General features: G+C 49.6%; 1 protein-coding gene across 3 annotated transcripts in view; it reads left to right on the top strand.

Annotated features, from left to right (window-relative positions):
* Nucleotides 1–6,654: 6,654 nt before the first annotated feature.
* Nucleotides 6,655–25,599, top strand: part of PODXL (podocalyxin like) — a 93,227-nt gene continuing 74,282 nt past the window's right edge. For all 3 annotated transcript variants that reach the window (XM_048836688.2, XM_048836690.2, XM_048836686.2), the window contains exon 1: nt 6,655–6,880. In XM_048836688.2, coding sequence (XP_048692645.1) covers nt 6,838–6,880 — 43 coding nt within the window. In that variant the 5' untranslated portion in view covers nt 6,655–6,837. The remainder of the gene's footprint in view (nt 6,881–25,599) is intronic.

Below are 25,599 nucleotides of genomic sequence, written 5' to 3'. Positions count from 1 at the left end.
TGGCCAAAAGAGCCAATGGGAAGGCTAGAACTTTTTAAAATTGAAACAAGATTCCCCTTTTGTCTGTCTGTGGTTGTTCTCTTGGAGAGGAGAGTCAGGGCTGGAACTATGCTATAAAAAGCTTTGAGCCAGGTATGAAAGATCATCAGATCATACCTAGAAACTACTCATTTAAAAGCCAAGATATGTAAGTAGATCAGGGAATGTCTAAGAAGACACAATTAGGTTTATTTCTTTTATTTCTTTGTAGCTTGTGGATTCCTCTGTGCTAACTTCAGGTGCTTTTGTTTTGCTTGTAACCTTTAAGCTGGACCTCAAGAGAGCTATCTTGATGCTTAATTCTTGAAATTGTTTTTTTTTTTAATCTAGCAAAAAGCCTAAATTCCAGATGTATTTTCTTTCTTTTTGTTTTTAATAAAATTTACCTTTTTTAAGAACAGGATTGGATTTTTGTGTCCTAAGAGCACTTTGTGCATATGTTGTTTACTTAGCTGGTGGCAACAGCTGATTTCCTTTGTTTTCTTTATCAGCTCTTCCCCAGAGGAGGCGTGAAAGGGCTTGAGGGTACCCGACAGGAAGGAATTCCCAAATGCGCCTTCCTGGGTTCTAAAAAAGGGGGGTTTGCACTTGGGTGGTGGCAGCATCTACCCATCTAAGGTCAGCGAAAAGCTGCAACCTTGGGAGTTTAATCCAAGCCTGGAGTGGCCAGTATTAATTTTTAGAATCCTTGTGGGCCCCCACCTGCACTCAAAGTGCCCGAGTGGGGAATCGGCCTTGACAGTAGGTTTCTCCCTGTTCTCCATGTGCCGATACAGTACAACCGCTGCAGCATTAACACTCCATTTCCCAATCCACAGCAGCCTTGTGAGCCACTTGTGATTTTAAAACTGGCCTGCTTTTACCACGGGCAGAAGTTTGTTCCGGCTATTGACTGTTTCTGCATTTTTGCACTCAGAGTCCCATGTAAATGGGCACAATCAGACAAGTGTGGACAGTTAATCATGAGCACAAAATTCTGCCTACAAAAAACATAAACTGGTGCAGAAAATCTGTCTGATCCTGTAGTTCCTATGCAAGTAAAAGTCTCATGGTCTTCAAAATGATACGTACACTGACTAATACACTGATCTGGCTCCAAGAGCAGCTAATAAATGTCTGGCATAAACATTACTAGGCAGTATGGCACAGCTACATACAGTGGGCTTGATTCAGCATGGCATAGATCCAGATGGGCTCGTGTATCTCTTGATTCCAGTGCATGTACACTAATTTCCTGAAGTAACATGCTGGTGGCTCTGGCCCAATGGGGTGCATATGTAGTGTAAAAAAAAACGTGCCCATCGCTAGCACTAAGGGGCCCTGATTCTCACTAGAGTTAATCAGCATAGCTCTATTGGTTTTGGTCCTAAGTGTAATAAATGATTTCATTAAAGAGGCAGCCGATACACATGTTGTGCTGTTACATTAGTGGCATCCTGGGCTGGAAGCTGGAGTCCCCCAAATTCTCTATTCTTTCTTTCTTCTCCTTGGATCTTCTTTTTCTTTTGTCTTTTCTTTATTGTCTTGAGTTGGCTTTTGTAACGTCTCCCGGTGGATGCATCAGCAGCTGTCTAAGCTGTCTAAGAGAAAGCTGTCTAAGAGAAAGTTCTTTTGCAAAATCATTGGCCATGCCTGTGCAATGGACATCTCTGACACTGTACCACAATGGAATTCCTCGGCATTAAGGATCCACCCGGGGTTCTGTTATCTGCGCTCATTTGAAACCGCTCAACCTTCTGAAAATACTTTCCATGCTTGGTCTGAGCCCAGAGGTGATATTTTTCTAGAGAGTTGGAGGACAAAGCGTCAAATTAAAATATACTCCGATTTTTAAAACGGATACGTGTTTTGTTCATTCCCCAAATGGCTGATGAAAAGCACTCGATCCTCAGCAGTCAGTCCTCGTGGAGAAGTAATGTCCTAGGAGAATTAGTACTGCCCCTTCCCTTCTTTGGGCTTGTCTTCACATTCAGCGCTACAAGGGTGCACTTACACCAGTGCAGCTGTGCTCTGGTAGCACTTTAGTGAAGACACTACTATGCCAATGGGAAAGCTTCTCTCATTGGCATAGTTAATCCACTTTCCCAAGAGCTGGTAGCTATGTTCACAGGAGAAGTTCTCCCATCCACATCACACTGTCTGCACCGGGCGGGAGTGAGGGGGCTAAGTCAGTAGAGCTACGTCGTTCAGAGGTGTGGATTTTTCACACCTCTGAGCAATGTAGTTATACTGATATAGATCTGTATTGTAGACCAGGCCTAACTCCAACTCGAAATAATCCAGATTCTCCCTCTAGGGATCAGGATGCAACACTTGCGCTCTGAGAGATGGCCAGACTCTGAGAGTCATTTATTTGATACTGGAAAGATGTGGGGCATAAATATTTGTAAATTCTCTAGGTTAGGGTCTGTTTTTTCATTATATGCATATACTGTGCCAAGCACAATGAGGCCCTCATCCTTGATTGGTGGTGTCTAGGTGCCACTTCAATGCAAATAGTAAATAATAATCATGTTTAATTTACCCACATGCCTCTTCTCCCCATCTACACTTCAGATATATGTCCTTAATACGCAGGGCTTGTCACTGAAATGCTGCAGCAGCATAGCTGCGCTATTGTAGTGTTTCAGTGTAGACATTACCTATGCCAACAGGGGAGGAGGGATTCTCCCATCGGCGTAAGGAATCCACCTCCCAGAGAGGCAGTAGCTAGGTTGACAGAATAATTTTTCCATCAACCTAGCCCTGTCTACATTGGGGGGGTTAAATCATCTTAAATACACCGCTCAGGCACCTGGATTTTTCACACCCCGAGTCATGTAGTTAAGTCAAGCTAATTTTCCTGTGGAGACCAACCCCCAGGTTGCAAAGTATTTCTAAAGACCTCCTACAAGAGTGACAATATTAATATCCCGGTTTCAGGCTATAAACATTCAATTTCCAGTTTATATGGAAAATTTATACATAGGAGAAAAGTTGGCATGTGTTAAAACAGGCAAAACTTGAAAGGAAAAGAAATCTCCTTTGAGCAGTGGTCCCAGACTGGGAAATACCTGCCTCCATCCTATTATTATTTATTGAAGCTAAACAAATTCAGAATGGAAATAAGGGGTGCGTTTGTAAGTGACAGTAATTAACTATTAGAACAACGTACCAAAGGTTGTGGAGGGTTCCAAATATTTTAAATCAAGATTGGACGTTTTTCTAAAAGATCTGCTGTAGTTCAAACAGGAATTATTTGGCAGGAAGTGCTATGGCTTGTGTTGCGCAAGAGGTCAGACTAGATGACCACAGTGGTTCCTTCTGGCCTTAGAATCTATGAAGTTATGAATTTTTCATTATTGATTTCTATGGCAGTAGCATCTGGGAGCCCTGGGACCAGGACCCCATTGTGACAGGTGCTATACAAACACAAAGCAAAAAGACAGTCTCTTCCCCAAAAGAGTTTACAGTCTAAGTATATGATCCCATTAAAATAAGAACACTATAAGGTGATGTTTCAAAGTCTCTTCACATTAAAATAAATAAAAATAAATTCTCGGACTTGCTGTCGAGAATGTGTGTGTATGAAAAGGAAAGTTACCTTTTGCAACATAAAATCATAGAATCATAGACTAGATGACCTCTCGAGGTCCCTTCCAGTCCAGTCCCCTGCACTCATGGCAGGATTAAGTATTATCTAGACCACCCTGACAGGTGTTTGTCCAACTTGCTCTTAAAAATCTCCAATGATGGAGATTCCACAACTTCCCTAGGCAATTTATTCCAGTGCTTAACCACCCTGACAGTTAGGAAGTTTTCCCTAATGTCCAACATAAACCGCCCCGCTGCAATTTAAACCCCTTGCTTCTTGTCCTGTCCTCAGTGGTTAAGAACCATTTTTCTCCCTCCTCCTTGTAACAACCTTTGTAACCTTGTAACAACCATGGGCGGCTGGTGAACGAGCCATTGTGGGAGGCTAAGCCCTGGCCCCTCCCTCTCTACCCAAGGCCCCGCCCCTCCTCTTCCACTACTGCCAAAGCCCAGAGCACATGCCGCCGCGTGTCCCCAGTCCTGGAGTGCTGGGTGGGAAGCATGGCTGGAGCACCGCCAACCCCAACACGGTGGGCAGGCAGCGCTGCCAGAGCGCCCCCAGCCTCAGCGTGCTGGGCGGGTAGCGTGCCTGGAGCACCACTAACCCCAGTGCCAGGTGGGCGACATAGCTGGCGAACCCCCAACCCCAGCGCCGGGCAGACGGGCAGTGTGGCGTGGCCCCAGCCCCAGACCCCACAGCCCCGGGCCTTGTGAGCACTGGCTCCAGCCTCTCAGCCGTGGAAGAGCACTGGGAAGGGAACTGGAAGCAGGTAGGAGGGGTCTGGGGCGCATGGGCAGGGTCACGTCAGGCTGTTTGGGGAGGCACAGCCTCCCCCAACCTATGCTACTCACTGCCCGTGGTAACAACCTTGTAAAAACCTCAGACTGCAGTATCCAAGGCTGGCTGCTTTTCGGACATCTGTCCTTAATTTAATTTTTGATATCACTAAATCCAGATTGTCACTGGACACGTTAGTGATATGTCTGGACTTCCCAGAGAGAGGGGATAGTTCAGTGGAAACCTCTAAGCTTATTTCTAGTCTCCTGGTAGCAGCAAAATACGACGTCGCTAAATGTTAGATAAAGACCTTCCAGCAGCAACAAATAAATGTAGCAAATGTTGCCTTATTGCTAAGTTTATTTTTCACATATTGCTTATTTTTGTGTTCTTGAACCAAAAAAATGTGGGGTTTTTTAAATGTTCAAATCCCAGTTGTTTATGCAAGCAACATTTGAAAATGCAATTTGTGGGCAGGGAGTTTGATGGAGGTAGGGTGCCCAGATAGCAAGTGTGAAAAATCGGGACACATTCTTTTCAAGAGGGCATAGAGTTGTGTATATAAGATAAAGCCCCTAATACTGGGACAATGCTGATGTTATCGGGACATCTGATCACCCTAGATGGGGCAGTACTTTGCACTGAAATAAAGCCTTGGACGCTTCCGAACTGTCTCGCCATCACAGAGCCATGTCATTTGGGGTGGCCTTAGAAGTATTGTGTCATTTACACTTGCTCAAATCTGTTACTCAAATTAAGAGGAATTTTGCACAGTGCGGGATGAAGGCTGTTTCTGGATCTCAGATAATATATACTTAAAAACATGCATATTATTATTTGTATTGCGGTTGCACCTAGGAGCCTGTCATAGATCTGGACCCCCACTGTGCTAGGGGCTGTACATACACAGAGCTAAAAGTCCCTGCCTCAAGGAGTTAGCAGCTTAAGTACTACTGAGAGTTGGTATCGTTCAGTCTGGTTTTGATCAGAGGTGATGTGTGTAAAACTTTGATTCATAACGTTTTTCATACAGTTTCAGCTGTTGAAAGTAGAACCAACTCCAGCCCCCATAATCCTTCTGGTTTTTCTGTTACCACCAAGGGAAAGCTTCACACATCAGTGAGCAGTGGGGGAATGTATGGGAATAGCAGTGAGCCTCCTGCATACTCCCTGCTACCTTTGCACCCGTGCAAACGGGGAGGGCCCTACCAAATTCACGGCCATGAAAAACATGCCACGGCCCGTGAAATCTGGCCTCCCCTGTAAAATTTACTCTATATTATACAGAATTCATGGGGGAGACCAATGTTCCTCAAATTGGGGGTCCTGACCCAAAAGGGAGAGTCACAAGGTTATTTTAGGGGGGTTGCTGTGTTGCCACCCTTACTTCTGCGCTGCCTTCAGAGCTGGGTGGCCGGAGGGCGGTGGCTGCTGACGGAGGGCCCAGCTCTGCAGTCAGCAGCGCAGAAGTAAAGAGTGGCAATGCCCTACTGTGCCATCCTTCCTTCTGCGCTGGTGCTCCCGGCGGCTCTGCCTTCAGAGCTGGGCTCCCGGCCAGCAGCCGCCGCTCTCCAGCCACCCAGCTCTGCAGGCAGGGCCACCGCCAGCTGCCGTGCAGAAGTAAGGGTCGCCGTACCGCAGCCCCCCGTGCGATAACCTTGTGACCTCCCTCCCCGCACAACTCCTCTTTGGGTCAGGACCCCAACAATCACAAGGCTGTGAAATATCAGATGTAAATAGCTGAAATCATGAAATTTATGGACTAAAAAACCCTATGCCCCTGAAATTGACCCAGCTGGACTGTGAATTTGGTAGGCCCCCTACCACCAGCCCTAAAATCAGCAAGTGGGAGGGTGGGACCCGCAGTGGACAGGCCGTTGCTGTGGCCAATCAGGGCCGGACGGGGGGGCAGCCAGTCAGGAAGCAGGGTTGGGCGAAGCGGACCAATCGCTCGCCCCTGGCTCAGCCGCACGGGAGTGCGGAGCGGTGCCCGGGCTGGGACCCCGCAGGGCTACGCAGGGCAGCGGCGGCGGCTGCAGCGTTCGACAAAGGCAGCTGCGGCCGGCGCCTGGGGGCGCAGGGAACCCGGCAGGGGGAGCCGCGGGGCACGGCGGGCAGAGGGCGCTGCCGGGCGGGGAGATTTGGAGCGCAGCGCCGGGCGCAGGAGCAGGCGAGTTGCCCCGAGCCAGGCTCCCCGGAGCCCCCCAAGCCCCGTGCAAAGCGGGGGTCGCAGAGGCTGCTGGGGGGGGGGGGAAGCGAGGGGGCTGCAAAGCGGTGCTAGGGACCGGCGCCGAGCAGCGCCCCGGCTCCACGGGCGACGGGCGCTTGTCACCCCGCCCGAGCCCCGGTGCGTCGCGCAGAGCCGGCCCCCTGCCCAGCCTCGGCGCCGGCCGTCCCCGCAGGGCTGCGGGAGAGAGAAACCTTCAGCGGCGATCCAGGGAGGCACCATGCGTTGCCCGCTCCTGCTGCTCGTCCTGCTCTGCTGCAGGGGTAAGTGCCAGTCTCCTTCCCTGCCCCTTCCCCGGGAGGCAGCGGTGCCGGCCCGCAGCCCGCTGGTGCGTGGGTACCCCCAACGGCAGCCTTGCCCTCTCCCTGCGCCGGGTGGGGGCCAGGAGACCGGCTCCGGGAGGAGAGAGGGAGTTAGCCCCAGGCTGCCAGCCACGGGGCTAACTGCAGGGATGGATCTTCCCCTGCCCCTCAGAGAGGCACCAGGCTGAGACCCAACAACTCACTGCATGTACGCCACCAAAGGGTAACTACTGACGCACGCCGGAGCTGAACCGGCAACCTGGTGGGGAAAGGGGTCTAGCATCACGTTGGCGAGCCCCTGAACCATCCAGCTTTCTCGGGTAGAGATGGGTTAGTTTATGCTGCAGTTGATCGTAGCAGCCCCAGATTGCGTTAGGAGGCATTGGCTCAGTGCAGTCCGGGCTGAGTGAAGGGCAGGGCAGAGTAAAGCTCAGGCTGCAGGCGGCTTTGATCCTCTTCCAGGGGAGCAAAGCAAGTGAAAATTTAGCAACAAGGAAAAGGTGTTTCTCTCTCGCCCAGTGGCTCTTCTGAAGCTGGCGAATCAGTTGGCGTGTGCTGCACGTCCAGCAGACACTCCTGGTTTTGCTGAGTTTGAAGTGGAAATGGCCCAGCCAGACAAAAGTAGGAACACAGGTTACCCTGTCTGCATAGTAATGCTTTGCATCTATATAGTGCTCTTCATCCCAGAGGAATCCAGAGCACTTTATGCTGTTATTCAGTAATTATTACAGGAATCAATTTACCCCATGCTGAAATGCAGCTGTCTCCAGGTTGGAGTGGAGCAGCTGTTTAACAGTGCCCACCTAGCAGCTTAGAGCAGGAAATAAAGAACACTGTTCTGATTTGGATCTTACACCAGTTCCAGTTTCATGCTGGTATCACTCCACTGACTTGGCTGGAGTTATTATTTTTTACTTTTTTTTTGCAGGATGCCTGCACACCCCAAACAACATCAGGGCCCCACTGAGTCAGGTGCTGTACAGACACAGCCCTCGTCTACACTACAGACGTATGTCGGTATACCTACATTGCTCAAGGGTGTGGAAAATCCACACCCCTGAGCGACGCAGTTACACCGACTGGACTCCCAGTGTAGACAGCGCTGTGTAGACAGGAGGGCTTTTCCCGTCAACACAGATACTGCCTCTTCAGGAGGTGGAGTACCTACGCCGATGGGAGACGCTCTCCTTTCGATGTAGGGAGCGTCTTCATGAAGCCCTACAGCTGCACCGGCTGCAGCCCAGTGAGTGTAGACAAGCCCTGAGGGACAGTCCCTGCCCTGCAGAGCTTACAATGTAAATGGACAAGACAGATAAAAGGTAGGAGGGGAAACAGGAAAAGCATCTTACCTGAGGTCACGGCAAGTGGGTAGCAGAGTCAGGAATAGATCTCCTGACTTCCCGTGCAGTGCCCTAGCTAGAGCACCTCTGTTCGCTTACCCTGACTTACGCTGGCGTGAGTGCAGTTGGAATCAGGACCCCATACCAGGGGATCTGATGAGAGGAAGTAATGATCCAGACTTGTATTCATCCCGGACTTTGGGTTTAACACCCCATACTCTTGTGAAAATTGCCGTAGGATCTTTAATGGGCCCCACGCCACCAAGACCTCAGTTGTATGTCTCGTCTGAAAGGTGTGTTTTAAAATGCCCTCACAGCATGAACCATTTTAAAAGAAAAATAGTCGGAAAGGGAATTCCTCCCTTTGTTGAAAACGGGAGGAAGGGTGAGAACAGCGAAGGCGTGCAATATTTCTTGACATTAAGAGGGAGAAAGGATGGAAGACAGCGAGTGAAGTCCTGTGCTAGAGGAGGTCTTGCAGTGAACTCTCTGCCCATCTGACAGCTTGCCCTCACTGCTAAAAGCTGCGGTTTTTTACCTTGCAGTAACTATCCCGAGTTCAAAGCACAGTGAAGGTCTGCCCCAGGCAGAGGTGCAGGGTTGAGCTCAGCGAGTTTAATCTTCCCCTAAAACTAAAGTGCCCTGTCTTCAGTGTGTTTTCAGCGCAGGAGCTATCCTGCGGTATAGTTATCCCCCGTACAGAAAGCCCCACTCTTTTAGCAGTGGAGACCAGCCCTGAGTCAACAAGTGCAGGGAGGTCAGGCTGTTATGAAAAGGATTGAGGTGTTGAAAAAATGATTTCTCTTGTTGTTTAACATGAGAGGATTAGGCCAAACTCTGATCTCAGTGATGCTGGTGTACATCAGGAGTAACCGCACTGAAGTCATGCAGCCCCTTGCACTTTACATCAGACAGAACCTGGCCCAGCAACGCCTCGGAAGATTTTTTTCCCAGGGTTTCGCGTCAAATCCACTTTGAGTTGTAGGAAGTGGGGTTTAGGGCTGTGATGGTGATGAGGGGAGGCGTTCTGATGGCTCGGTTATATTCTCTGTCAAGTGATCCTGCTGGGCTCCTCTTGGCTGTCTCACAGCGTCTCCTTCCATAAGCTACTGCTGTTACGGTTTGAAATCTGTGAACTGCAGGTACTCTTGTACTTTCCCTTCTGTAGAAAGGGTGGATGTTTTTTTTTAATTTTTTTTTTTTTTAAGGGACAGATTGGGCCTCTCTTACACTGACTTCAGCTTGCCCAGCGGATTACACCATTTTGTGAGCCATACCTAATTCCATGAGCAGAACCCGTTCTAATCAATGGGTGCGCTCAAGGAGCAAGGACCCACGCGTGTCAGGAAGGGTGGCCAACCCTGTCCCTTATTTTCCTAAAGGAGGAAAGAATTGTGGGGGAAAGAATTAAAATGTGCAATTTTTTTTAAGGAAAAGAAATAACTGGAAACCGCAAGGAGCTTGCTTGCCCTCTTCCTGACTGTGTGTGGCCAGCTATAGCTGTGCAGAGGGGGGTGTGAAACACTATCATCTGTGCACACGAGTGGAGGGTTCTGATTTGGCAGTGTTCTACCCTGGCTTCACACAGCTGTAAATAAATGACAGCACAGTGCACAAGGCAGCTCAGCATCAGGACTATGGTGTTGCAGGTTTAAAAACACCGCTGTTTTCAACTTAGGCTGTTTTCCTATGTAATCTGGGCCTGATGCTGAGCTCACACCAGGGTGATCCACTAGCTTCAATGGAGCTACTCCTGACTGACACTGGGGTAGGTCAGATCAGAGTCCGGCTGGCACAGCATACACATGGAGATGGTCTGAAGCATAATTGCCTCAAATTCAGACAATCTGTTGAGAGAGGCCCAAAGATGCCTGTTTCAGCATGTTCAGGGGACGCTTGTTAGATTTTTAAATTCCATTAGAAGATATGGGGGTGGTGTTGACATGGGAGGAAAAATTTGACCCCTTTATTTTTAGGATAAAAAGAATCAAAGCCTTAAATAATCCTTACTGGAAATGGCAGGACTGGATTTTCCCTATCCGGGAAGTGGGACAAAGGGTTAAATATCCAGGACTGGATTTTCCCGCTGCTCGCCTAATCTAAAGCCATCACAGTCCCTTCACCCAAGGTTTAAACTCGTGTCTCTAAAACTCCCCCTCTTCAGTCCCAGAGCTACAGCATTTCCAAAGAAGCCAAAGGTTGGTTCGATCTAAGGGTCTGTGCATGAACTGCTGAAACTTTGAGTGATCTTGCTTTTCATTCAAATATTCATGATATTTATTGCATTATAGGAAGGGGCAACAGGCTGCTGGGAGGGGATTGTGGTCAAAACAGGAGAGTCGCTAGGGTGGGGCTACCTAGGAACAAAGGTGTTTTTTTTTTTTTTAAACACATTGGCAGACATGTGTTAACTAACACATTAAATTGTAATGTGGACAACACAAGTTGTGGTTGTAACTTGCGTTAGCGGGCAGAGGTGGAGCATTCTGTCCCTGGTGTAACCTTCGGCAAGTTCCTGAAATTGCGCTGTGCTGGTGATTCCCCAAGGAGTGAAATGAATACAGTAACGGTATACCCCTCTCCCCCGAGCGGTTTGGAGGCTTAATTAACGAATGGTTTGCAAGGCACCTGGATGTCCGTGGATGAAAGGACCTGTAGCAATGTGACATCGTAGTTTATTTTAATTCCGGGGGGTTTCTTTGAAGAATTGTTGTTATTATTCATGCCGGTGGCTGAAGTGATGCTGCAGCTGTTTTCTAAACACTGTACATGAGCCTGGCACCTTGTTTGAAGCTCTGTGAAGCTTTGGGGCTCTAGCCCTTGCATTTGTGACATACACCCTGTGGGGCTTGTGTGCATAGGGCTTTGTGGCAGGCGTATGAGATTAATTAGGGTCAGTGAGATCTCTTAGGCTGTGGAATAGTTTCACCATCACTTGTGACATTAAAACCATGGGAGCTTGCAGTCAAGAGATAGATTCCCCCCCCAACAGTGGATGGGGTGAAACTCACCCAATGTGGCAAATCCTGCAGATCTTGAGACTTGCAGAAAGAGACTTGGTGCTGGTTAGCTACTTCCCAGGGGAACCCCCTTCTCCTATGGCAGTGGTGCGCCTTTGAGAGCCGATCCACTGCATGTACATGGGGGAGATGAGTGTTTTGGCAGATGGGGACAGCACAGAAGACAGTGCTGAACCCCATCACTATTATCTACAATGGGGAGATCCCTGTGGGTAGGAGGGGAGATGAGTGGGGAGAATGGCTGCTTCCCCTCCCCTCCGCACACATGCCTCAGAGCCCCATTGATTTGGGTCAGAGGAGCGTCTGCAGGATCAGGAAGAAGGAGGCTGCTTGCAGTGGACACCCTGGCTGGATTCTGATGGGTTTGGCCTGCTCTGACGGGAGCAGAGAGGAGCGCATGGAGCCTACGCTTCTGAGCCACTCCACTGATTCGAGTGCAGTTCCATCTGCCTGCAGCAATTCTGACTTTGTTTCCTCCTCATCTGGGGCACCAACCGTCCCATGCAAGAGTCTCTGTCTGTGCCCAGCTGCTGTCCCTGTGTCCAAGGTCCTCTGTTTACTCTGTCATCGAGCCATCAAGCTGTCAGTTTGCTCCTGTGCCAGCCTGTGAGGGGGAACCGCAGCTGCACGCAGAGCATGACTGGGCTCTGACCGAGCAGAGAAAACCAAGGCAGGTTGGGGGGATGCTGTGAGCGTCATCTGAGATGTTGCACCCTTTAGAACTCAGGGCAGCGGAGGTGAGTGCTGCCCTGTCAGAGTGCCGGCTCCAAGCACGGAGGGCCCTGGGGGGAAGGTGCCAGATGCCTTACCCATTCACCTGAGGGCCATTGTGATGGCCTGGCTAGTGAGAACGTGCAGGGCAGCCCTCTGCTGAATGGACCTGGAAAGGCCCAACTGTGTATCATAGGTCCCTTCACCTTAGGGTGACCAGATCAGAACAGTGAAATATCGGGACACATTGGGGTGCTGTCAGCCCTGCCCACAGTCCACCCCCACTGCTCCCAGATCCTGCTCCAGGTCCCGCTCGCCCCCCCTCCAGCACGCCCTTCATCATCCCCCGACCTGCTGCTGGCTTGCTGTAATGCTGTATCCCTCCTCAGTCCCCCACCCACCACTCGCCTCCTTACTCCCCTCCACCCCTCCCGCTGCTGGCTCGCCTCTTCACCCACCCGCCTGCTACTCAGCCCTACGGCGCTGACTTCCCCTCTGCCCGGTGAGTGCTCACCCCTGCACCGCCCTCGCCCTGCCCCCATTCCACCAAGTCCCCGCCTCTGCCCTGTCTCTTCTCCGCCCCCTCCCCTGAGCGCGCCGCATCCCCGCTCCTCCCCCTCCCTCCCGGAAAGTCCAAAGTGCCGCCAAACAGCTGTTAGGTGGCGGGAAGCGCTGGGAAGGAGGGGGAGGAGAGGGGAGCTTGGCTGCTGGTGGGTGCAGAGCACCCGCTAATTTTTCCCAGTGGGTGCTCCAACCCCGGAGCACCCACAGAGTCGGTGCCTCCCTCCCGTTTACCTCCTTACCTGAATATCGGGACAAATGGTGTCCTGATCATACATCAGTCGGGACGTGGGACAAAGGGTTAAATATCAGGACATTTGGTTTTATCGGGACATCTGGTCACCCTACTTAACCAAATAGAGATTTGCCTTCTACGTCAAATAGAAGGGGGTTGTGCTTCTGGAGCAGGAGGATCTGAATTCTGCCTTTGCTGCCACCTGCCTTACCTCGCCCAACACCTGGACCTGTTTCACCCTCCAGCTGGTTCCTTCTCAGACCATTCTTATCTCCCAAGCTGAGTGCGTGTATACCACCCTCTTTCTTTCTGCGAACTTCTGTCTCCGTGACCAGAGAAGGAGGCTGATAGCCTGGGGAGATCAGAACAGCTCTGCTGGGTGTGATAGGCCCTACACTGCTAGGAGCTAATGACATGCGGGGCTGAAAAGTCCCCCAAAATGTCTGGCTATCACTCATGCTGCTCCTGGCTAAGTTCAGATCATCCAAGATCCAAACATCCTGGGACAGTTAAGAATTTGAAGGAAGCAGGGAACAGACCCAGCCAAATTACTCGGTGTAGGAGAATGTCTGGCCCTATCTAGCTCTGTTCACTTGTTTGAAACCCTGGTAACTTTTTCCTTTTACATGCTTGCCCCGATGTCTGTTTTCTAAGAGCCTGATTATACCCATTGCTCCTATGGCTGCCCTAGGTAGCTTCTTCCATAATTAGCCACATTTCCCTGTTTTTTAAAAAAAAAAAAAAGGTTTCTGAATTCCTGGAGCGCCTGCCCTTTCCTTTAGGAAGAGTTCACGACCCCACCCTCTTGTTATTTTCATTGACGGGGGCGCAAATAGCTCTGGGGCGTCTATTGTCTCCGTTCCCCCTCTTGTGAATTCTGTGCACCTCCCAGCGGTTGTCTCTCAATGTCCTATTTTCTTCAGAATGGTGACCTTGTTTGTTTAGCTTTATTGAATTGCTAACATCCTGGAGTACCCAAGTCACTTACGTTTTCCCTCCCTGTGCACAATCTCTCTTATATAATAAGATGAGCTGAGCTGCAGGCAGTGTGCACCTTGCTAATAGCTACCTGCTGTTGAATCTTGTGTGTCCCCATCCAAGGGACACCAGGCTATATCCCACTGAGACGGCAGGACCCAGCTGTGTTACAGGCATGTTAATGGAATCTCGTATTATAGCATGGATTGGTGCTTTCCACACAGGCAAGACTAAGCTATGTTATAACTGGTTTCAGAGGAACAGCCTGATCTGATCTCACTTCATCTGATGAAGTGAGCTGTGGCTCACGAAAGCTCATGCTCAAATAAATTGGTTAGTCTCTAAGGTGCCACAAGTCCTCCTTTTCTTTATGTTATAACTGTGTACTATTGTGATAAATTTGTCTCTGCAGATGGACTCTTGGCATAATAGTCAGTTACCAGCTGCTTCAGGTTATTTTTCTGGTTTCTCTTGTGATGTCCTTTGCAATAAATTAATGTCATAGAGAAGGTAAATTTGGCATCCCTTTTTTCGCCCTTTATATAATAACAAGAGGACAATATAATAATATAATAAGAAGACGACAGTCAATTGCATTGAAAGGCAACAAATTTGAAACTGGCAAAAGGCAGTAGTTTAATACAGTGCCTAGCTACCTGTGGAACTCACTGCCAAGGGAGTCCATTGATCCATTAAAGAAAGGATGGGGATGGGGATATTGAAACATAACCGTAACATAATCCTGTCTTCTGACAGTGGCCAGTTCCAGGTGCTCCAGAGGGAGTGAACAGAACAGGTCATCATCAAGTGATCCATCCCCTGTCACCCACTCCCAGCTTCTGGCAAACAGAGTCTAGGGACACTATCCCTATGTATCCTGGCTAATGGCCATTGATGGACCTATTGAGCACATCCACTGTTCCCATTAGTTAGGATAACAATGATGAGGGTCATACAGCGTCATGCTTCAGGGCATAAGCCAAATGCTCACTGGGGGGCTTTGGAAAAACTTCTCCAATTTCTATTACTTGTCCATTACAGGGATTTCAGTGCATTCTTAGGTATCTGGGGCTGGCCATTGCCAGAGACAGGAAACACAATTAGATGGGCCGCTGGTCTGATCCAGTTTGGTAATTCTTATTTTAAAATCTAGCAGTTCTCCACTGCATTGTTGCCTGAAGCCAAATATATGGGCTCTACCTGGAGTTGATTTGATCTGTCTTTCTGTTGTTGTTTCCTCCCAAACCCCTTTCCCCAATATTATCATCAGGCTTGTCCCACTCTTGAAACTAACACTTTGTGGTCATTTATATACAACATCCTGGCCCTCAGATTGACTCTTGTGGCTATTCCCCAACCCCGACCTGCTGCCTTCCCCCTGCTTTGAATAACTGCCCCATCTGATTGTTTTGCCATTGCCAGGATTTTCCCCTTACATTTTTAAGAGCATTAAGTGTCTGTGAGAATTGCTGGCATGAAGACCTGGAGATTGACGCTCTCTATTTAGCCAAAGAATGGGCAGCCTCGGGGTAAGTTTCCGTTCTGTTGCCCTGCCAACGTGCCTCATCTTTGACCTGGAGAGACCATATGGATGGGCAGTCTGGTCACCCTCCGTGGTTCCGTGCTTGCACTGACAGATTATGTACTCTTGTCATTTTATTTATTGGCTGCACTGCACTTTTAATTCCCTAGGAGTTTGCTGGAGATAGCAGCCATTTTGTGGTTGGTTCAGCTGCAGCTTGTTGCAGAGGAGACACTGTGCTCTTGCTCGCATTGGTGGAGACTTTACTTCTGTTCTTTCTTGCTTTGTTGTTTTTTTTTCTCTTCATGTAAACTCTAAGTTCGTGGTTGTGCTTTGTGTGTGGAGAACGAAAACTCTCTTTAAGACTTTCACCGGGGGTGGCCAGAGTTCGTTCTTTTTGGGGGTGGGGGTTGTGATGTGGATGGACACTTCTCTGCAAGACTAATGCTGTGTAGTAGATCACCAAGAGCTGTCAGATGATCGCGGGTATTCTGCACTCCTAACCTAGGCTGGAGTTGAATCAGACGCCTAGAAGTGCTGCAGCCAAGCCCCTGAGCCACCTAGTTCCCATGCTGTAATTGTTTCCTGTCTGTAAGGGTCTGTTTATACTGCAGTTAAAAACCTGCGACTGTCCTGTGCCAGCTGGCTCGGGCTAAAGGACTGTTTAATTGTAGTATTGATGTTCGAGCCCAAGGACCTTGCGAGGTGGGAGGGTCCCAGAACGCCGGCTGCAGCCTCAGCCTGAACATCTACACTGCAGTTAAACAGCCCCTTAGCCCAAGTCAGCTGGCACAGGCCAGCTGTGAGTTTTTAATTGCAATGTAGACAGTCCCTCAAACAACAGATACTCAAGCAGACTTGAGTCTGCACCTGAGAGATGCTGAGGTCCTGCTACTTCCACTGAAGTCAATGGGATTTGCCAGCACCTCACAGGCGCAGCCCGTACCATATGTCAATCATGAGCTTAATTTAAAATCCCTCTCCTTTTCCTTGTACTAAATATTATAATGTTGTCCCTTCTCCCAGCCTCCCCTGCCACTGAAGTGAGGTTTTTCTATTTCTCTTGCCGCTTCCTTCATTATTCTGGAGTATCTGCGCCTGGAGCTTTGTCAACTTTTAGTAGTTCTAATTGCATAATTATTTGCTTTAGTGCTATGCTCAGATCTCTTAATGTTTCCCTCTGTCCTCCAGGAAGATGTATCCCTACCTAAAAACAGTAATAGACTGGTGGGAAATTCTCACTATCTATTCCAGCTGGAGTACAAGCCGTAACTCTAGTTAAGGTTGCTTGGGCATTAATATTACAACATTTTCAGTTGCTCTTTCATTTTATGAGCTGGAATTTTTTGGCTGTGGTCTCTGTCCGAAGGTGAATTATTGTGACAAGCTGGAGCAAAAATGGGATTAGCCCTTTTTCCGGGGGGGGAAGGAATAATGAACTTTTCCGTCATGTAAAAAATTTCTTGTGATCAACCCTAGTGCTAAGAGGCAGTGTAGTCTAGTGGGTAGAGCAGTGGCCTGGAAGTCAAGAAATGTGAGTTCTAGTCCTATCTCTGCTACTGACCTGTTACATTCCCTGAGGCGAATTAAGTCATCTCTGCGTGCCTCTGTTCCCCTTCCACTCTGTGACTGTCTTGTCTATTTAGATCAGGGGTCTCAAACCCTGCATGTGGCCCGCGGAGTTATTTTCTGCAGCCCGCCAGCTCCCCGTGGCAACCCCGCTCCCCCAGCATTTACCTAGAGCAGCTCCAGCCTGGCGTGCACTGGGGGCTGGGCAGGCACCCTGCCTGCCTGCCCTGCCCCCTCGCCGCTCCGGGAAGCGGCCAGCACCTGGGGGAGGTGGGGTGGCAAGGGCTCTGTGTGTTGCCCTGGCTGCTCCTCCAGGTACAGACCCCTGTGCCCCCCCACTCCAGGTGCTGGATCCGCCCCCTGAACCCCTCCTGCAACTGAACCCCCTGCCCTGAGCCCCCTGCTGCACCCTGACCCCCTGCTGCACCCCGCACCCCTCCTGCACCCCGATCCCCTGCCCTGAGTCCCCTGCTGCACCCCGCACCCCTCCTGCACCCCGATCCCCTGCCCTGAGTCCCCTGCTGCACCCCGCACCCCTCCTGTACCCCGACCCCCTGCCCTGAACTGCCTGCTGCACCCCGCACCCCTCCTGTACCCCGACCCCCTGCCCTGAACTGCCTGCTGCACCCCGCACCCCTCCTGTACCCCGACCCCCTGCCCTGAACTGCCTGCCACACCCTGTCCCACCCTGCCCCCCGACCCCCTGCCCTGAGCCCCTTGACGCACCCTGCAGCCCTCCTGCACCCTCTGGGGGCAGGGAGGGGGTGGTGTTGGGGTGGGGATTTCAGGGAAGGGGTTGGAATGGGGCAGGGAAGAGGCGGGGCAGGGGTGGGGCCTCACGGAAGGGGTGGAGTGGGGGCGGGGCCGGGGCAGTGGTGTGGGGGCATGGTCAGTGGTGCAGCCCTCGGGCCAATGTACTAGTCCTCATGTGTCCCTCGTGGTCATTTGAGTTTGAGACCCCTGATTTAGATTGTAAACTCTTTGGAGCAGGGACTGTCTCTCACGATGTGTCTGTTCAGTGCCTAGAACAATGGGGTCCTTATCTCGACTGGTGTCTCTAGGCTAGGGTTGCCAACTTTCTCTTTGCAGAAAACTGAACACCCTTGCCCCCCACCCTTTCTCTGAGGCTACGCCCCTGTTCACTCCATACCCCCTCCCTCTGTCACTAGCTCTCCCCAACCCTTCCTCACTTGCCCATTTTCAGTGGGCTGAGGCAGGGGGTTGAGGTGTGGGAGGGGGTACAGGCTCTGGGCTGGGGGTGTGGGCTCTGGGATGGGGCCAGAAATGAGGGGGATCCAGGCTGGAGCAGGGGGTTGGGGTGTAGGGGGTTGAGGGCTCTGGCTGAGCGTGTGGGCTCTGGGGTGGGGTTGGGGTTTGGGGTGCAGGAGGGTGCTCAGGGCTGAGGCAGGGGGTTAGGGTGCAGGAGAGGGTTTGGGGTGCAGGCTCCGGGTGGTGCTTACATCAGACGGCTCCCAGAAAGCAGCGACATCTCCCTCCGGCTCCTAAGTGGAAGCGTGACCACATGGCTCTGCGCGCTGCCTGCGCCTGCAGGCACTGCCCACTCAGCTCCCATTGGCCACGGATCTGGCTGGCACTGGCGGTGAGGGCAGTGTGCAGAGCCCCCATGGCCATCCCTCCGCCTAGGAGCCAGAGGGAGATGCTGGCAGCTTCCCAGGAATTGCACGGATCTGGGTAGGGAGCCTGCCTGCACCGCCAACTGGACTTCTAACAGCCCGGTCAGCAGTGCTGACTAGAGTCGCCAGGGTCCCTTTTCGACCGGGCATTCCGGTTGAAAACCGGACACCTGGCAACCCTATTCTAGATGCTACAATAATACAAACAATAATAACAAAATGACCATGACTAGAGGGTTTAAATTTGGCAGGGAGCTAGCCCTCACGGAGGACGTGTGCCTCAATGGAGGTACTCCCGATTTACAAGGTGGGGAGTGAGTGGAGAATCAGACCCAGAAGAATTACACCATGTCAGACCAGCAGAATTGTAATGCATAAGGGGGCTCTGGTGTTGCCTGAGTCTGGAGTGCTTAATGTCCTTTCAAATGTAGTCATTTTTTGATGGAATAATACAAAGTCCACAGGTATGTTTCAGCTCCCAACAGCATCAGCAGAGCACTGACCTGTCTTCCACTCAGTACAAAATGCAAATCAAATTGGGAATAAAGAGCACTGAAGGGAAAATACCAGTAATAAAGTAAAAACTGGGGTAGGCCACTGCCTGCATCCTGGGCACCTTTGGAGGGTCTGTTGTTAATGATTGGTTAATATTTATTATACCCTCTGAAGGTGCTTGTCACCGCAATATTTAGGTGCACACACCCCAAAGTGTAGTATAAAGAGTGACCTCTGCAGAGGAGCAGTCCTGGCCCTTTTTAAAATCCTTCTCCCCTGTAGGGTGAATTCTACTGAACAACGTTGAGTTTCTCAGTGGTTTGAGCAGTGGCCTGCTGCACCCAGGGTTGTGAGTTCAATCCTGCAGGGGGCCGTTTAGGGATCTGGGGCAAAAATTGGGGGATTGGTCCTGCTCTGAGCAGGGGGTTGGACCGGGCTCCTGAGGTCCCTTCCAACTCTGATATTCTATGATCTTTTATCACCCCCTATTCCAGCTCCAGTGTGAAGACCTGGGCTATAAGAAGAATTGCAAGGATGTAATAATATCTCAGACCTGCTTTCTAGCTAATGATTGGAGCAGGGGGAAAGAAAGGATAAATGTGGGTTATGTATTGTACGTAAGGTATGCTAGATAGGTTACCTGACAGGATGTCTGTGCCCTGAACCCAGCAATCTACAGAGGGGGTTAGTGAGCTTCCCTTAAGAGGAAAAAGGACAGCAACCTGCCCCAAAGGAAATATATGACCTGCCAGGCTTGGGAGGAAGGGCCCAATTAGGGAAGCAAGCCTTTAAAAAAGGAAGTGTCTGGGGTGGGAGTAGCCCTTGTTTCTACAGAGGAACAAATGTTTTAGATATCACCTTCCTACACAGTTTTTAAAGGCACAGGACTGTAGCTTTCCTGCCTCTTTCCCCTTCAGAGATTCTTATGAGAAGGCTCATTTTCCAGGTGGAGATGGGACCCCAGCTCAGAACATGTGCCCAGGACTTGTCCAGCCTAGTCTCCGGCAGACGCTGGCTCTGTGACTGTAAAAGCTCTTCCCCTAGCCCCTGTGAGGTGTACCCTATGGCCTGTGCTGGCTGAGTGGAGCTGCTGTTCTGAGAGGCTGTCGCTGGGATAAATGGGCATCTGACCCAGCTAGGGCTTTGTAGCTGAGGCCCGGGAACTTGATTTGGACTCAGCCTTGGATGGGTGAGCACTGTGGGGGACAAAGCCCCGGGGCGATGAGTTGTGGATGGCCTGTGTCACTTAGGAGGTGGGCTGCTGCATCTGACCCTGCTGGAACCGTCACGTGGCTTTCATGGCCAGCCCTAGGTGTCGAATCTTGCACAGAGTAGGGTGGAGGTGGGAAAGGTGTAGATCACTGTGGCTAGGGCCCGTCTGTCACAGAAGGGAGCAATCTCCTGGCCAGTTATAAATGGACTGAAGCTGTTACATGGGGATCGAGAGGGACACCCAATATCAGGGCATCCAAGGGGACCTTGTGGCTGACAGATGCCTTCAGTTGAGAGGGAGATTATGGCCTGGCAGGTCCTCTGTCTAGATTCCCTGGCTACCTAGATGTGGCTGCTTTATAATAGTGTCTTATTCTTATGTATTTGTATTGCAGTAGTACCCAGCGCTCCCAATCCGGGTTTGGGGCTGTACAATCGCATACAGAACAGACGTGATGCTGCTCTGTATGGCCACAAGCCAAGAGAGCTCCAGTTCTGTGTCGCAGATGCTGGTGACAGCTTGGTGACAGTACTTCAGGGTGCAAAGAGAGGGCAAATGAATTATAAAAACTATCTCTGTGCCACTTACTGTAAAACGCAGCACTCAGACCGCCTGGAGCAGGAGAGGCACGCGATAATGAGTTGGAAGGGGTGTCTTTATTTCTAGGAGCTGGCAGTCAGGGTGCCGGAACATCTGCTTCTAGATGCACATCCATAATAAAGCATGTGTTGGAAGAGAACTCGCTGTAATGCTAACTGATCTCGCTTTGTTCCCCTAAATTGCAATTTGGCTTTCAGGGCCTATCAATTTGTGTGTAATTAATCTCCAAGAGGAGATGGCCTCTCTGTATAATTCCAGCCCTCTGCTACTTTTGGTAGATGCTGTGGATTTGAATTTCCCCTCACAGAGGTTTAATTCCACCGACTCCCTGGGAGTTTGTTTATTGCAGCCTAAGTGACAGTGGAATTCGGCCTGTGTTTTAAGTGCATCACTTTATCTTGGAGAGAAGATGTGTCCTCTAGTTATAGAATCATAGGATTGGAAGGGATCTCGAGAGGTCATCTAGTCCAGTCCTCTGCATTCATAGCAGGACTAAGTGTTATGTAGACCATTCCTGACAGGTGTTTGTCTAACCTGCTCTTAAAAATCTCCAATGATGGAGATTCCACAACCTCCCTAGGCAATTTATTCCAGTGCTTAACCACCCTGACAGGAAGTTTTTCCTAAAGTCCAACCTAAACAGCCCTTGCTGCAATTTAAGCCCATTGCTTCTTGTCCTGTCCTCAAAGGTTAAGAACAACAGTTTTTCTTCCTCCTCCATGTTACAACCTTTTATATACTTGAAAACTGTCATGTCCCCTCTGTCATCTTTTCCAGACTAAACAAAACCATTTTTTCAATCTTTCCTTATAGGTTATGTTGTCTAGATTTTTAATCATTTTTGTTGCTCTTCTCTGGACTTTTTCCAGTTTGTCCACATCTTTCCTGAAATGTGGCACACAGAGCTGGACACAATACTCCAGCTGAGGCCTAATCAGTGCGGAGTAGAGAGGAAGAATTATTTCTCGTGTCTTACAACACTCCTCCTAATACATCCCAGAATGATGATTGCTTTTTTTGCAACGGTGTTACACTGTTGACTCATATTAAGCCTTTGGTCCACTATGACTCCAAGATCCCTTTCCACAGGACTCCTTCCTAGGCAGTCATTTCCCATTTTGTATGTGTGCAACCGATTGTTCCCTCCTAAATGAAGTACTTTGCATTTGTCCTTATTGAATTTCATCCATTTCATGCCAACTCTCGTGATTTTATTGCAAGTGTCATAATTTAGTGTTTTTTCGTAAAGCCCTAGCTTCTGGAATCATAGTACTGCAGGAGAAGCACAACTTTCATTTAAAATCGAGTTTCTAGCCCTCATGATTGCAGAGCAAAGCTTGAAAATGTGAAGCAAGGTCGCCCTAACATCTGCAAAAAAACAGAAAGCAAATAAAAAGAACCCAGTATTTTTTTTTTAAATTGCATGATTTTTAAGCCAATCTCGTGATTTTTGAATGTTTGAGGTTGGCAGTACTGCATCCAGTACTTCCCAATGGCTGGTTTTTACACTCTGTGCACTTAGTGCGTTTATCACTCTCATGACAGTTGCAAAGCTTGTAAATGAATTGCTCCGTCAAATAACCAAAAGCAAGTGAGCCACATTGTTTTTCTTCTGAAAAAAGAACAATTGACCACAGGGAGCCTCATGAAGGTAGTGAGTGCGCACAAAATCTTCGTGCGATGCAGTTATGTGTCTAATTTGCATGCACCATGGCTGATTGCATACCAAGGAAAACCCAGATTGCATTCTGGGAAGTGACTGTGTTACTGATTCAAATGCCAACACTCTTTGCATGCGAGGATTGCAAGGTAATTTATAAACAGTAGAGAATTGATCCTTGCATTATGCCTGCATGTAAATAAGAATTATTGTCCCTGTTTTACAGATGGGCAAACAGAGGCATAGAGCGGGGATGTGACCTACTTAAAATCCCACAGTGAGTAAGAGGCAGGAGTAGAATGCCAAACAGCTAGCTTCCAGCCCCCTGCTCTAATCACTGAACCCCACTTCCAGCCCTTTATATCAGAATGTTTTCTTCTAGACCCCCACTCTCATTGGCTAATTCCTTTAATATGTGTTGGTTCATTTGCACGAAACAGGTAAATGCAACACATTTGGCTTCCCTGGCACAAATCTTGTCTGACCCAGGAACAAGTCAGAGGGGTGAAGCAATGAGGTCTAGTGGTCTGAACCGTGGACTAGAAGCAAAGAGTTCCTGGGTTCTATCACTGTCTCCTTTCGTGGCCTTAGTCAAATCACTCAACATCTCTGACAAGTCAGAGTAAGCTCTTTGTGTCTCAGTTTCCCAAACTGTAAACTGGGGATAATAATGCTTGCTCACTTTTTCATGGTGGTGCTGGAGGGATTCGGCAGTTCCAGTTTGTATTGTACGCTGACAATGTTAATGGCAGAGTGATAATCTAATTGTCCCAGTTCTCACAAGCTCAAGGGGCTCTTGTTGATCTGGGAGAGGTTCACTGTTATTTCATGACGTGCTGTACAATTAAGCAAGGGGCGATAGACTGGTTTAGAAACCATTGTAGGGCCTGGTTTTTCAGGGCCTCCACTGTTCCTGCTGATTTACCCCTGTGCAGAGTGATCGCAAAGTGCATGGAGAATTCTACCTGTCTGCGTTGGTAGCGCATTACATCCAACTTGCACAGGTGTAAATGGGGGTGCGAGGCAGTGGAGAATCAGACATTTTGAAGTGTGCCCGATTCTCCTCTCATTTACACTGGTGTGAATCATGAGTGACTTAGTCAAGTGGGTAGAATTATGTTAGCATAAACATTTGCGTACTAGTATCTCCCATTGAGATCAGTGGGGGCGTCTTGTATCTTGCAGTGCGACGATCAGACCCTATAATATTAATAATAAAGGGCCAAATGCTGTCTTCCAAGTGGATTTCATCTGGTTGAACAGAGGAGGGAACTTGGCTTAAAGTTATTAACCAGATTTGCCCTTTTGCCATTGTTTGGAGCCATATTAAGTCTATGCACTAGTTATTATCACAATTTAGCAGGCAGGCCATATATCAGGGGACTGATTTAAGTGGCTTTTGCTGTACAGGGTCCACATACACCTTGATGAAAAGAAAATTACTGGTTTCTGAATAGCTTAACAGAAAGGAGCCTTAAATAAATAAATTAAATTTTGTATATATATATGGGCAGAAGCGTTTTGAGAAACTATCGTCTGAAGACTTTCTCTTTGAAACATAACAATAGGGAGTTTTCCCCTGGGTCTGGAGTGCGGGAATATGGGGTGAGCAATCCCAATGTATATCCAAATGAGGGACAATTTAGGAACTTTAAATAATGTGACCTCAGTATTTTTGTTAGCAACTAAGGCAAATGGATTGTTTTTAAGGGTGGCCACTGTGTGTTGTGTATAACATTATCAAGTCTATGTAGGCCTTGTCTAGACAAACAAGTACCAGTATAGGGAAAGCAGTACAACCCCTCTAGCCTGGATGCAATTATTGGGGTTGCCAACCCTCCCAGTTTTGCCGTGAGTCTCCCAGAACTGGGCTCTATCTTCCGGAGGCTACTGAAGCCAAACTAGGAGATTTTAGGCCACTAAAAGTCTGGCGGGACAGCGGAGCTCAGGCAGGCTCCCTGGCTGCCCTGACTCTGTGCCACTCCCAAAAGTGGCCGGCATGTCCCTGCAGCACCTGGGGGTGGGCCAGGGGGTTCTGCATGCCGCCCCCGCCCCTAGTGCCGAATCCGGAGCTCCTGCAGGCAGGGGCAGCATGCAGAGCGCCCTCCCATCCTTGGGTGCCACAGGGACGTGCCAGCTGCTTCCGGGAGCGGCGCGGGGCCAGGGCAGGCAGGGGGCCTGCCTTAGCCCCACTGCCCCGCCGACTGGGAGCCGCCCGAGATAAGCACTGCATGGATGGAGCCCACACCCTTCGCCCCCTCGTGCACCCCAACCCCCAGCTCCAGCCCTGAGCCCCCTCCCGGAGCCCAAACCTGCTCCTGCATCCCAACCCCCTGCCCCAGCGCTGAGCTCCCTCCCGCACCCAAACTCCCTCCCAGAGCCTCCACCCTCACCTCCTCCTACACCCCAACCTCCTGCCTCAGCCCTGAAACCCCCCTGCACCCAAACTCCCTCCCAGAGCCTGCACCCCAACCCCCTGCCCCAGCCCAGTGAAAGTGAGTGAGGGTGGGGGAGAGCGAGCAGTGGAGGAAGGGGGATGGAGTAAGTGGGGTGTGGCCTCAGAGAAGGGGTGGGGCAAGGGCATTTGGTTTTGTGTGATTAGACAGTTGGCAACCCGAGCAGCTATGCTGGTATAAAAGTCCTTAAAGTGCTCTAGCTAGTCTCATATGAGAAGGGGAATAAGTTATATCAGGAGAAAGCACTTTTTTATTTGTATAACTGCATGCCCACCGGGGAGTTTGTACTGCTGGCAGAGTCACTGTATCAGTAAAAATGCACACCTCTAATCAAAATAGTTAGACTGGTACAGGCCTTCTGGTGTGTTAAAGACCCACTAGTAATATGAGCCTTACCTATTATGTGCTGATATGTGAATGGTGCTGGGGTTTGATGGTATTATTTAATGATGTGTTGGGGGCCACCTGACACCTATCGAAAGCTTTTTAAAAATATTACTATTTAAACCTAAATGAAAATGCCACCTGACGCCGGTGATCACCGAAATGAGTGAAAGAATGTGTAAAATGGCATTGACTTTGATCCTGTTTGTTTCCCTTTTGTGCTTTGTCATCACTAGGATTTTACCTGGGGTCAGTTAACTTGAGTGAAGAATACATCTGATTTTTCTGGTGAAGAAGCAGCA

This window comes from Caretta caretta, chromosome 1 (assembly GCF_965140235.1).
Source record: "Caretta caretta isolate rCarCar2 chromosome 1, rCarCar1.hap1, whole genome shotgun sequence".
Classification (NCBI taxonomy): Eukaryota; Metazoa; Chordata; order Testudines; family Cheloniidae; genus Caretta; species Caretta caretta.
Note: the sequence above shows the minus strand (reverse complement) of the source record. Positions and strands in the feature narration are given on the sequence as shown.